At 54.2% G+C, this 13,556-nt stretch overlaps 1 protein-coding gene across 17 annotated transcripts; it reads left to right on the forward strand.

Annotated features, from left to right (window-relative positions):
- The first annotated feature begins 4,968 nt into the window (after positions 1-4,968).
- Mafg (MAF bZIP transcription factor G) lies at positions 4,969-13,534 on the forward strand. Of its 17 annotated transcripts, none has more exons than XM_075989825.1 (4): positions 5,339-5,593; positions 8,542-8,634; positions 8,736-8,798; positions 8,883-13,534. In XM_075989825.1, exons 3-4 carry the CDS (start codon positions 8,763-8,765, stop codon positions 9,333-9,335), a joined length of 489 nt encoding a protein of 162 aa, XP_075845940.1. In that variant the 5' UTR covers positions 5,339-5,593; positions 8,542-8,634; positions 8,736-8,762; the 3' UTR covers positions 9,336-13,534. The 17 variants fall into 17 exon arrangements, with proteins under 17 accessions (XP_075845927.1, XP_075845937.1, XP_075845940.1 ...); XM_075989826.1 differs by having other exon boundaries at positions 8,542-8,629; XM_075989822.1 differs by lacking the exons at positions 5,339-5,593; positions 8,542-8,634 and adding an exon at positions 4,978-5,312.
- Positions 13,535-13,556: the final 22 nt, after the last annotated feature.

Here is a 13,556-nt window from a genome sequence, read left to right on the forward strand (position 1 = left end):
TTTTAGCTTTTTTCCCCCTGATCATTACCCAGAACAACTTATAACCAACATTCTAAACAAAGGAAATATCCATAGTCCATTTTTTTGGGAATGTGGGTGTAGTTTTCCAGGATACTTCCTGCTGATTGGGGGTGCCTGATGCTTGATTTTTCTCCTAAGCCTACAGATATTTTTAAACACACACTAAACCATTTAGAGGTTTTCTTCTTTGAATCTATCTTTACTGAATATCACTCTCTTTTTCTGACCACATGAGTCTTTAATTTGCTAAGCAATATAGCTAGGATTAAAGCCGTGGCTTTGATGGCTGGATCCAGCCCATTCTTTAGCTTTCTGAGAGTCCAGCCTCATGGCAGAGGTACCAACAGGAGCCATGTTTATTGCCACAACTCTATGGCATTTTAAGGTTCCTGCCACCTCCCAAAAGCATGCAGTCAGCTTTTCATCAACACCATTTAAGTGTTTTGTGTCATGACCTCTTAAAAGAGCTGCAGGGTTTTGCAGCCAATGCTGTGTCAGGAAGCCTCTCTTAAATGAGAGCACTTGCCTCTAGCAAGCAGAGTCTACCCAAGAAAGTGCTGCTATCAATAAGCCATGCTTTACTCTGTTGACTGAGGTTTCTGTCCTGCCTGGTTCCCACAGTCATTAAGTCTCAAAGAATCACACAGAGGTCTAAATTATAAACTCATTGGCCCAGTATCTCAGGCTCCTCTTATTAACTAATTCTTATAACTTATATTAGGCCATAATTCTTATCTCAGTCACGTGGCTTTTCGGCGAGGCAGTCACATCTTACTGTCTTGCTTCCTCTGCAGCTGGGTCACGACTGCGGACTGAATCTTCCCTCTTCCCAGAATTCTCGTTGCCCAGCCTCTACTTCCTGCCTGGCTACTGACCAATCAGCATTTTATTAAAAATAATACAAGTGACAGGGCACAGACCATTGTCCCGCAGCACTCATACATATAAACATTTAAAAATGTATTTTAAAAATTAATAAATGAACTGGACAGTTGTGGTACATGCTCTTTTTGTTGTTGCTTTTGGTTTTGAGTAAGGGTTTCTCTGTAGCTTTGGAGCCTGTCCTGGAACTCACTCTGTAGACCAGGCTGGCCCCTCAAGCACAGAAATCTGCCTGCCTCTGCTTCCTGAGTGCTGGGATTAAAGGTGTGCACCTGGTACAACAGACCTTTTTACAGAGGCTGTGAATGCTCATGTTTCTCTAAATAGAAGCCACTGACCATGGAACTGGGAAGATGAGATCCCCACCTCAAAAGGTGATATATGCTTTCTTTGGGGAGCCTGAGAGTTGACTGGGAGCACAGGTGAGCCAGAGTCTCCCCGTGCAGTGGAGAGCGGGCTGCTCAGAGGAAAGATGTCTTTCAGGGGGCTTCGTATCAGCATCTCACTCCCTTTTCCTAGTTTCCCACAAACATCTCAGAAAGAACCAAGACTGGTTGAGACAACTGAGAGGGTTGGAAGACAAAATCCAGCTGTGGTAAGAAACAGCGCTGGAGGCATGGGGGACCAGGAGGTTTGAGCCACTGCCCAAGAGCTGGTTGTACTGAAACTGTGTGGCAGATGGGTTGCCTGGAAACGAAACTTCTTGAAGTACCATTCTGTAAAAGAGAGCTTTGTTTGAAAGACTCGTGCAACGAACCTACTGAACCTCTCTGTTCTCTATTCTCCACCACTATTCCCGGGACAAGTATGCTGAGCCCGTGTGGGGAGCCAGGCGAGGGTTTCTGAGTGGGTAGATTTACATGGTGAGGCAGCTCTGCCCTTCACCAGTGACAGGCTACAGTTATATGCTCCTGGGGTCTTGTTTCAATATGGATTCTAGTGTTCCTCAGGCCTCCCTGCATGAATATAAGCACATTAGTTACCGCTCTATAGAACCCTGCCGACCCTGAGGAAGAGTCTGGAGAGTGGGTCACCTCCTGGAGTGTTCCCCTCGCCATGGAACCCTTGGGATGAGTGGCGTGACATGAAGAACCAGCCTCAGGGTTAACCCCGATCCCAGGGCTCTCCACCCTCAAGAAGCAGCTCCACACCGCAACCCCACCGACTCCAGAAGAGTTCATCCCTGATTATTTCCTGTAACATGTGTGGCCCTGGGTGTGTACATGCCCACACTTTGTAACAAGGCGAGGTTCCTGTGGATGCTGAGCAAGGACGGGGGAGCAAGGCTCCCTGAAAGCGGAAGGAAAGATGATTCTGATGTGTGATTGTAAGTCAGACTGAATGCTGCAAGGACCAGGATGTAAAGGAACTGGGAACATGACTGGGGATCAGCCCGGCAGCTGCCACCCTTCAGAGGCCACCCCAGGACCCCATAGCACGTACTGACTAAGGGTACTTGAGCAGGTGACACAAGGGCAAGGAGCATCAAATGAAAGAACAAGTCCTGATGCCAACCTGCACCTTCTGCCGGGCTGCCCTTGACTTGGTATTTCCCTAGCCCAATACTACTGTAATCCGATATTTCTCTCCCATCTGCCTGCTCCCAACTACTCAGCTGCTGTTTCCCAAACAATTGACTCAAAGGCTTATAGGAATTATCAATACCCAGCCAATAGTTCAGGCTTATTACTAACTAGCTGTTACCTTTTTTTTTTTTTTGGTTTTCCAAGACAGGGTTTCTCTGTAGTTTATGGAGTCTGTCCTGAAACTAGCTCTTGTAGACCAGGCTGGCCTTGAACTCATTAACCCATATTCCTTATTGATGCTCTACCACATGGTATTAGCATGGCACATTCATATCCTGCTTCCTGTGTCTGCCTGGCGACTCCTGACTCCACCCTTCTCCTTCCCATCATCCTTGGTTGGTCGCTCCGCCTATACTTCCTGCCTGGCTGCTGGCCAATTAGCGTTTTATTAAGCCAACGGGAGAGACAAATCTTCACAGTATACAAGAGGATTATTCCACAGCACACTACACCCACCCTTCCAGTCCCTCTCAGCAGGGTGGGTGAGTGGCTCAGGGGCTCCCTGGAACCAGCACTCAGTGATGAAGATGAAGATACTGAACACAAGGATGCACGAGGCCTCTCCTCTGACCTAATATTTGCTTGTATCTGTGTGTGTGTGTGTTGTGGGTGTGGTCCAGTGATAGTTGTGGGCGTGGTCCACAGATAGAGCATTTGTCTAGCATTGCCTCATACCCTGGATTTAACCCCTAACATTGGTAGGGAAAAGCTTGAGAAGTTTGCATGCCTAGAATCCCAGTTCTTTTCTTAAGATTTATTATATATATAATATAATATATATTACATATATATTATTCTGCATGTATATATGCCTTCAGGCCAGAAGAGGGCACCAGATCTTATTACAGATGGTTGTGAGCCACCATGTGGTTGTTGGGAATTGAACTCAGGATATCTGGAAAAACAGACAGTGCTCTTAACCTCTGAGCCACCTCTCCAACCCCTGTTGTTTTTTTTCAAGACAGGATTTCTGTGTAGCCCTGGCTGTCCTGGAACCTGCTTTGTAGTCCATGCTGGTCTCTGCCTCCTGAGTACTAGCATTAAAGGTGTGCACCACCATGGCCCAGAAAGTCCCAGTAACTCTTGGGTCCAAGAGTTCCAAGCTAATCTGAACAACAGAGTGGAACTCATCCTCATAAATAAAGACGCTAACAAGGAGGGCATGGAAGCTCAGGCCTATAACCCCAGCACGGAGGCTGGAGCAGGAGGGTTGCTGCTGAGTTTAAACCAGCCTGGGCTACAGAGTGAAACTCCATCTTACAAGTACGACAAAAACAAGGGGAAGGAGGGTGGAGATAAAGAACAGAAACTCCGAGGCATAAGGAGTAATTCCACGTTCACAGAAGCCCTGTACTCTGAGACTCTAGCTACACCCAGCGAGAGATAAAGAGCCCCTACACACTCCCCAAAGAAATACCACATTCAGAACAACTTTTAGCCCTACAGTTCAGATGGGGTCAATAAATTGAGGTGCGGGATTCCAAAATAATAATAATAATAAGTTTCTTGAAGCTGGCAGAACGGACTAGAGGATCCTGGGTTAGCTTCTGCCGTACCTTCATCCGTTACTCAGTGGCAGTGAATCATGACGAACACACACAAACCCATCGCCAGCCCTCTTGACCCTTTTTCCTCGTCACCCGCTTTTCAGGATGAATCATCTTCCCAGGCTTTCCACCTGAGAAGGGAGGGCCAAGCAGAAAGTTCTGAAACTGGAATGAAAACTTGATCTCTCCCATTATCCTTCTTTTCCCCTTTTATTTTCACTTCATTCTCCGGGATTATCAACAGCAGGGGGAAGTTTCTGCACAGGAAGAGTAGCGGCAGAATGCACCGGAAGCAGTTGTAGTTGGGGGTGGGGGGACGGGTGCTGGGGAGGTGCACAACTCTTAATGACAGAGCATGCATGTACCCAAAGAGATACTGCACGGCTGCAGGTGAAGTCCCTAGCACCGTGTGGAGATGAGGATCACCCGTGAGCATCCTCCAGGGCCCAGTACCATCTTGGGGCATTTTGGGAACATGGGCTGGGGTCTGGACTGTGCCCCTCAACAGCCGCGTCCTTTCGAGCTCTCTGACCCATGCAGAACCGAGAGGACACCGCTGCAGAATGGGGTAAGAAATTACACCACTGTGTCCCACCATCAAAACAGGACCCCGCGTGGTGGCGCTCGTACGATTCTGGCTCCCAGGAGGCAGAGGCAGGAGCATCGCCCGGAATTCAAAGCCAGTCTGTGTCCGCTATATAACGAAACCTGTATCCAAGTAGAAATAAAACAAAAACAAACAAAACCGAAAATACCCACGCAGGTTCTGTCCCATAGACCTCGGCCTTGGCTGGCGTGGAGATCTGCAGGGAGCGTGAGCCGTCAGCGTCCGGGTCCGTGACAAAACCTAACCCGGCAGGAGCTCGCTCCGCCGGGCGAGCCCCGAAACCAGTCCCGCGAGACGTCGCCTGGGCGCGGCGCGTTGCCAAGGACGACGGCGCGGGGCTGCGCAGGCGCGCTGGGGGCGCGCTCGCCTCGCGGGTCGCCGCCGCGCCTTTCCCTTTAAGCTCGGGCCAGCCGCGTCGCCGCTTCATGAATGGAGCCCACGTGACCAAACATCATGTGACGTCTGAGGAGCGGCGGCGGCGGCGGCGGATTCTGAGCCCGGTCCGGCCCGGCCTTCCTAGCGCGCTCGGCCCGGCCCGCGCGAGCGCCCAGTCCCCCTACGCCCCCGGCCCGGACCCCTCCACACCCGCCCCAGCCCCGCGCAGCCCCGGAGCGCGCGCGCGCGGCCCCGCCCCAGCCCCGCCTTGGCCCGCCCGGGCCCCGCAGTGTGGTGAGTGCGCGCGGGGCTGGGGCGGGCGGCGGGGCCTGGCCTCGGGGTTGCGGCGCACCCCACGGCGGCGGCGCGTGCCTCGGTTTCTCCGCCGGCCCGAAGCCGGCTGGCTCTTCGCCGGTGCCACCCCGGAGCTGGTGGACCGGGCGAGGGCGAGACTGGGAGCGGGCGTGCTCGCGGCGGACCCCGGGTGCCCCGCGGGGGGCGCGATTGCAGGGCGAGGTCCGCGCGTCTGGCCCCGGGTCAGCGCGGTGACTCGCACCGAGCTGCTGACTCATCAGGTGTCCGTCGGCTTCCGAGCGGGCGGGGTCGCGCGGGCTGGCAGGGGTGGCGGGGAGACCCTGCTGAGCGGCTTGGGCTCGCCACGCGCGTGCGAGCCCAGCGGAGACGTGCTGAGTCATCAGCATGAGGTCACTCGGTGCTCCTGCTGACGCTGGGCCGGGGCGGGGGGCCCAGGCCCCGCTATCGGGCCGTCTGAGCGGGAGGCAGGGCTAGATCCGGGCGGCGAAGGTCGGGCCAGGATCCGGGGTCGTGTTTAAGTTTGACGGACCTGTGAGTTGGAGGCAGAGGCCGAGGCATTGCAGGGGCGCGCCGCAGGTTACTCCCGCGGTGGAAGGTAAAGCCCCAGGCTTACGCATCCCTCCAAGGCTCTTGGGCTCCCGGTCCAGGTCCCACGCCTGGTCCAGTTCCCCAAACTGGGAGACCGGTCGGAGTACGCCGAGGGGAGGAGCTTAGGTGGGCCGAGCCTGCTTGTCTGAGAAGGAGGCTTTCCTTCTGAGTGACCCTGGCTGAGTCGGCCCCGGACGGAAAAGCCTGGGAGCCAGGGGAGAAGAAGGGTGTGTGGCTGGAAGGAAGCCGGGGCAGCTCTGCCAGCTAAGGGAGGAAAGGGTGGATCTAGTAGCCGGTGGGAGTTTTCAGGTGCAAGCATAGAGCGGAGAATGTAGTTCTCATTTACCTCTACGTTAACCCTGTCAGAAGAGTTTGGGGTCCCACTGTTGCCTGTAGTTGGGGAAAAAGTGTGTGCCCTGTTGGATGTCTGACCTGATGGCTGCGAAGTCTTGGGAAGTGACAGCCTGTGTGAGGTGTGGCCTCCACCTTTGTGTGAATGTGTGGATATTTACGGTCTTCTCCGTACTGCTTTCCTTGCCCGGGGTGTCATGGCTAGCTGAAGTTGACCTTGTGGATTGTGCATAGGGCTGTCCCCTCAAACACTTACCACACCGAGCTCCGAGGCTGTTTGTAGGTACCAGCTGTTTTCATTTAGGGGTGGGACTTTATGGCCTATGAAAATTCCAGGTCTCAGAAAGCTGTTTAAGCTTTGGAGTCACCGTGCTTCTGTGGACGCAAAGTTTGAAGTTCTTTTCCAATAATGTCAGTATCTGAAGGAGGAGAGACCTAAGTTCATGTCTCTTGAACTGGAGTTTGCAGGCAAGGTTGAGCAAGGGTCGGTGTCTTGCCTGAGTCTGATGTTCAGATTGTCCAGTTGTTAGCCTGAGTGGGTGGCCCCAGTCCCATGGTGCCTTGTGATTATCCATAGCTGTCAGTATTAGGAGGAGGGCTGAGTTTGGGGGGGGGGGGGCTGGTCTTGACCGACTTCTCTGAGCTTCTTCCTCAGGCTCTGCAAAGCGCTCTCTGAACTACCCCCCAGCACAGCTGTCCCCCAAAACTGTCTGCCTAATCACTGTGTGAGCCAGGCAGGCAGCTGGAAGCACTGGCTTTGCTGAGGCTTGCTGCTCCCCCTTAAGCGTACATATGAGTATACCATGCACGTTTGCGCGCGTGCACACACACACCTTTGATCGGGAGGCAGTTGGCTGTACTTGTGCTGAGTTCAGGCCTTCAGTGGAGGGTGAAATCTGTTGAGGAGGCACTTTTCAGCTCCCAGCCACCACACTCTGCACTTTCTGTGCAATCGCAGGAAGTTGCTGTTTTGAGCTGTGAGGGGAGCTCCTACTAGGGCTGTCTCTCCCACCTCTGCTTGCGCTCCTGGTGCGGGTCTGGGGCCAGCCTGTAAGAAAGGCTGATGCCCTTCAGACCTCCAGTTCTGGCTTCCCTTTTTCTCTTTGATCTGACAGGACTCTTGTCTTTGAAAATGCTCTTAATCTGGTCCTGGAGAGAAGGTCCTCTGCGTAATATTCGCATGTAGCCACACCTCCTGTGCAAGACCAGGAGTGGCAGGGCCTCTGCCTCCTTAGCTCACACGCTGGTTCTCTTGAGAAGTGTAAGGCGCACCCCACCCCGCCCCACCCCGTACCCCCAGCACATTGTTGCCCGAGGTGCTTACAGCCTCCTCTGAAAGAGACTGCAGCCACCTCACCTGCAGTCCCTTCCCACTTCCCTGCTTCCAACCTGGAAAGGGGAGGAGGTCGCTTTACCTGTGGGACCGATAGGTGTTGGACTAAGCGGGGATTCCCAGCCTGGGTGTACACAACTGTTCTTGGCAAGGCTTTAGAAAGCTGAGCACGAGAGTGAGAGCCAGAGGGGAGGCTGACTGTAGGAGGTAGCTGTTTTGCTTTTGTTCCCTGGCCCTGTGGTCACTGACCCTAGGCAGAGAGCCAGAGACTAGCCTGTGACCCAAAGGGGCTAACTCTTGCCTGCTTCCAGCCAGCAGTGCCCTCCCCTCTGCTCATTGTGGGGCCCTTGTGAAACGCACAGTGTCGGGTGGGGCAGGAGCACAGGATGCTGCAACCAAGCCACAGGATGGTTACTCCATCTGTAGAGGAGGTGGACAGGGAGGACTGGAGGGCCTGGGCTCAGCTCCTCCCAGCTGGACTGCCTGCTACCTGGAAGGTGAGAGGGTTCCCAGTCAGCAGTTAGAGCAAACCTGGTTGGTCCTCTGCCAAAAGGAGGCAGGAAGCAGCCTCCTAAGTCCTAGAGGGAGAAAGGACTTTCTTTTGTCCTCAGGGTCAGCTTAGGGAAGCATGTGTGGGAAGTAGGACCCTGGAGTACAGGTTCCCGGACTGACCCTTGCCTGCTCTTGGTCCCAGTAGTGGGTCTCCTGGGGGACTGTTGGCTGGCCTCAAGAACGGGAGAACCGCTCAGGAAGAGAGGGAGGCGATGTGCTGAGTCAGCGTGAGTCGCCAGGAACAGCGCGCTCCGGGGCAGCACTGGGGTTATTTTTAAAGCTCAGCTTCCTTCTAGGCTTGCCCCTCCTGCAGCCCAGACCTTCTAATCTCGCTCTGCTCCTTTTGTCTTTTGCTTTCACACCGCGGGTTCTTCCCTGGGTAAGACCTCCTGATCTCCCCGCTGGCTCTCTAGGGAAGGGCCTTCTGAAGCAGCCCGGCTCAGGAAAAGCAAGGTGCCAGGGCTGTCCTCAGGTCAGGTGAGGGGCAAAGTTCTGTGGGCTGAGCTCTGGACAACAAACTTCCTGTTGGGGTGTGAAAGGAGTCTACAGGGTCCTGACCTCTGCTCCATGTCTTACAGAGTGCCTGCTCATTGTGCCCCCGGGTTATGACGACCCCCAATAAAGGAAACAAGGCCTTAAAGGTGAGTGGAGACGCTGGGTTTGGGGGGTGGGGAGGTAGCAAGCTTTCCTGCTCTGCTGTGACCCCGTGTGCTGTTCCGCTCCAGGTGAAGCGGGAGCCAGGAGAGAATGGCACCAGCCTGACCGACGAGGAGCTGGTGACCATGTCGGTGCGAGAGTTAAACCAGCACCTGCGAGGCCTATCCAAGGAAGAGATCATCCAGCTGAAGCAGCGCCGGCGCACACTCAAGAACCGCGGCTACGCGGCTAGCTGCCGAGTGAAGCGGGTGACGCAGAAGGAGGAGCTGGAGAAGCAGAAGGCGGAGCTGCAGCAGGAGGTGGAGAAGCTGGCCTCTGAAAACGCCAGCATGAAGCTGGAGCTTGACGCGCTGCGCTCCAAGTATGAGGCGCTGCAGAACTTTGCCAGGACCGTGGCCCGCAGCCCTGTGGCCCCAGCTCGGGGTCCGCTTGCTGCTGGCCTGGGGCCCTTGGTCCCTGGCAAGGTAGCTGCCACCAGCGTCATCACGATAGTAAAGTCCAAGACAGATGCTCGGTCATAGGGACACGTGCAGTTGCCAGGCAGGTCTTTAAGGGGCCACTAAGTGCGTGGCAAAGTTGGCAGCCCTGTCCCTCTTCCTTTCCTTTTCCTGTCTCTTCTCTCCCTTCCCCTTTTTCTTCCCTGCAAAGCACAACCTGCACCCAGGGGCGTTGGGCTGAGCCCCCTTGATATCATCCTTGTCGTCACGCGTGTGTTTTGTACGTTGGGATTGGTCAGTTCAACAGTGATGTTGGGTTGCCCCTAACCCCTTTGTACCAAGGCCATGCAGGCTAGGAGTCCAGAGTGGGCACCGTGGGAGTGGACAAGAGTACAAGTGGGCTGGTGTACTGGCTTAGGTCTGCCCTTCCTCTCTGGTGGCTGCAGGGGGACTTTAGAGCTCTCTCTTCAGATTCCAGTGGGCCTGTCAGCTTGATCCAGAAAGGGGAGATGGCTCTGTCCTGAAAAGTGGTTATGTCTTGAAGGCCCTGGATGAGTAGGGCCATCAGCCCTGGCACTGGGGCAGGAACCATGGTGCTGGAGCCTGGCACAGTGCACTGGATAAGACCAAATCGCCGGTTATAAGTGTGGGTGGCCGGTGTGTCAGTGTGTCCTGCGGTGGGTCCGGTGTCGCTGTTTACATGACCTGTGTGTGGTTATATAGCCCTTTATTTAAAAGAGAAGTTCCTTTTACGAAGTTATTAAATTATATGTTTAAGAGCTAAAAAGAAAAAAAAAAAAAGAAGAGCTGCAGAGTATTTATAAAATTGTCTTAAAAACAAAAAAAAAAAGAAACACATTTGACCGTATAAATGGAAAAGGGAAGAAAGTATAGTAGAAACTTTGCTAGTTAAAAAAAAAAAATCCCTTTCTTGTAAACTTGGGGACAGCTCTGTGGCTGTTGGAGTTTAGTTTTTATACACAGAGTTATGAGACATTACTTATAAAACTTAGTTTAAAAAAAGAAAAAAAAATAAGCCAAGCTGCGAGCCGACCAGAGGCCGTCCTCTTTGATATCTCTTTTGCAATTGTACCGAAAGTGACTTACTCCTTTGCCCTTCCTGCTTCCGTCTTGCCGGTGCCGTGGTGTTGTCCGTGCCTGGTGAGGTTTTGTGCAGCCGTAGAGTGCTGGTGCTTCTGGTGACCTTTGACCTGTGGCTGTCCCTGTGTGTGGGTCTTTTTTTCGTGTGTGTGTTTGTTCGGTTTTTTTTTGTTTGTTCTTTTTTTTTTTTTTGTCGTTGTGGTGGTGGTTTTGCTTCTGCTGGCTTGCTGGACCTGGGTTGGGCTGGGGTCCCAGGCAGAGCTTACTCCACTGGAGTATGGGAGACTGCCTGCCGGCTCACATTCTGCACTTGTCCGTTCCCCTGCCACGGGGTCCCTCTGAGCCTTGGCTTCGCATGTGGGTCTAGGGCTTGGGTTGGCGGAGTGGCAGAGTCAGTGAAATTGGGAGTCGTGTTGGGCCCCCATGCTGCTTCCGCATCCACCACCTCTGGTCCTGGATGGTGGCATTGCAGGGACCAAGGAGTCACTGTGGGTGCCCACGGGGCTGCGTCCTACCTGTCCCTGGCTGTCTTCCTCCTGGCCTCAGCTTTGTTCCTCTAGGCTTCAACTGGGGCCTCGGCTAGGCCACCCCAGAGGCCTACCTTGTGGGTTGGGAATCCTATCACCCACCTATCCCTAAAATCCCATTCTGTGGGATGTTGTTTCCCGGGCAGATTGGTCAGGGGCCCCGCTTGGGGGCCACCTATTCTTCCCTGCCTCACTGTGAGAGCCTGGAGGCCTCCACCATTGCCAGACAAGGGCTTTGGCTTCAGGGCCGGGTCTGTCTCTTCCCCATTGTCTGCAGCTCTTGGCTCTGGGCCCTTATGCCTCCCTTCAGGATCTGTGTCTTCCAGGGATCCGCTGTTCGGCTTGGAGGTGCTTCTCCGCAGGGTCCAAGCCTGCCTCCTCACCCCAGCTATCCAGGGGAGGCTGCCCACCTTCCAGGCTTGGCTCAGGAAGCTCCTCGTAGGCGGATGCCCACCTGGTCGCATGGCCCTTGTCCTCTTGCTGGCGTTGCTGGTGTCTTCTCTGGGGGCCTGGATCCCTGACAAGCACAGAAGTGTGAGCTGGTGAAAGGAAACACAGGCCTAATAGGCCTTTACCTCGTGGGCAGCGGATTTTCACTCAGTTTAACCCAGCATGCAGTGCTCTGGGAGCAGGACCTCTGCCAGCCCTGGCGTTGTGGTGGGCTTCTTTGGCTTAAGGTGCTCAGACACTCCCGCTGATGCCGGGGTCAGATGTGAGTGGGAGTCCCTACTGTCAGTTATACGTTACCAGGTGACCTCACCCCCTCCCTTGGGCTCTCTAACTGGTGCCCAGATGAGTTGCTGATCCTGACCGTGGCAGCAGAGCTGGGTGGATTATGCCCATGCCTAGCAGAGGAGAGGGGCGGGCTTTTCAAGTTCTCTGGTCCTGGCTGAGTGGTAGCAAACAGTTGAGCGTGGCCGTCCATGTGGGGAGAGGAGGCTGAGGCCGTGCGTGTGTTGAACAGAAGCAGCAGATGGTAGCTTCTGCACTGGGTAGGGCCGTGCTCGTGACCTTCAGATCTGCAGCCTCTGCGCCCCAAGTCGGGAACATTCCCTGCTGAGCCCCTCTCTTCCCTTCTTGATTTCGCGACAGTAGATCTGTGTCCAGGCGTGACTCCTGGCTGTCTCTCTGATCATTGTTTATCCTGTTTTCCTACTGTGAGGGTGTTGTGTTTGACTTTCCGACACAGCTACGGAGAGCTTTGGCTGAGGCTCTCCCAGATTACTCTGCTAAGTAAACCGTTATTGTGCGACTTCCCTCCTCCCTTGACTCTGCCTGACCTCCTTCCTTGGACATGGACACTCAGATTTCACAGGAGAGTATGGTCCCGGAGAGTCCTCCCCCTCCACTGTGTCTGGCTGCTAACCTGGGTGTTTGTACCGTTAGCGTAGGGCCTCCATGGCAACCCTGAGTTATTCTGGGTTCGCTGTCTTCACCAGGCGTTCCTGCAGGCTCTCCTCAGTCCACCATCTCGGTCTGTGTGTACTCTGTGTGTGCTAGCAGCAGCCTTGGTGTTCGCTGCCAGGGTGTGCAGCTTTGATAAGCTACAACCCACTTGGAGATGGTGAGGCCACTTCCCTGCTACCTCCCTCTGTGGTGTGGCCACTTGGCCAAAGCTCCCATCCACAGCTGGGATGTCTGAGCCACAGCCTGCTGCACTGTTTCCGCTCTGGGATCTTCTGAGTTACTTTTTTTAGGCTGTGGTTTGGTGAAAGGAACCAACACATTAACGATTTTTTCCCCCCCAAAAGCCACTGAATAATTCCTCTTGGCATGTTTTCATGTCCCCATTGGCTGCCTGGTTTGGGAGCCCTTGTGGAGAAGAGGACAGAATCGGTACCACGCAGAGGTGTGGAACTGTGAGAGCGGCTCGTGGACTGCCTGTTTCTGGCATGTGTCCTGGGTGTGTGCTACACCTGCTGGGCCCGCTGCACACGATTCTGTCCCTGGAGTGGCAGCATTAACAGCATGGGTATCTCTGGAAGTTTGAAGTGGACTGTCCTAGGAAGTGTCCCTGACAGAATTCCCTGTTCTCTACGACCCCAGTTGGGTTTTCAGCCCCTCCAGCAACTCTATGCCCCCAGTCAGTCCTATCTTTCCTCCCATCCTCTCTGTCTGCTAGTCCTTGAAGCCTTTAACCAAATGGGAGTGGGTACAGAAAGCCTTCTCCTGGCAACTTAGGGCAACAGGACAAGGGCTATTGTGTGTCCAGCTCTGTTGGTCTCCTGGTGCTGAGAGATGTGTCCAAGCAGAGTTGATCAGCCCCTGCCTGCCCTGCAGGGCTGAAGCCAGGGGGAGGTTAGCAGAGAGTACCCTAAATGGGGTGGGAGTCCTAAGATCTAAGTGAGGGGGGTCTGGGGTGTGGCTGCAAGGTGAGACCCAGTCTCCTGCACCTGGGTAGAGTCATCAGGGATCTGGCTGCGAGGTGAGGCCTGGGTGTTCGCACCAGTGCAGGGCGATCAGCCGTCTGGCCTCAGCAGACAGCAGCCTTGGTGCCCACCCGTGCCCTGCGCAGTATTTATTGCTAAATTATTGTCCAGGAGGGGCGGCGCTGGGCCTGACCCCCCGGGTATTTATTGCTGTACATAGTGTATGTTTGTGATATATAAGGTTTTCTTTATTTTGTATATGATCAATAAACGCCTTTTAAAGAGACCTGCTGGTGTTTCTTTGCAAA

The sequence above is a fragment of the Microtus pennsylvanicus genome, chromosome 11 (assembly GCF_037038515.1).
Source record: "Microtus pennsylvanicus isolate mMicPen1 chromosome 11, mMicPen1.hap1, whole genome shotgun sequence".
Lineage (NCBI taxonomy): Eukaryota > Metazoa > Chordata > Mammalia > Rodentia > Cricetidae > Microtus > Microtus pennsylvanicus.

What these genes read in the sequence shown, in the direction of transcription:
- Mafg (XM_075989810.1), top strand. Translation starts at nt 7,992, where the DNA reads ATGCTGCAACCAAGCCACAGGATGGTTACTCCATCTGTAGAGGAGGTG. An exon ending in GACTGCCTGCTACCTGGAAG is followed by an intron (nt 8,103 to 8,735) that starts GTGAGAGGGTTC and finishes CATGTCTTACAG; the next exon opens with AGTGCCTGCTCATTGTGCCC.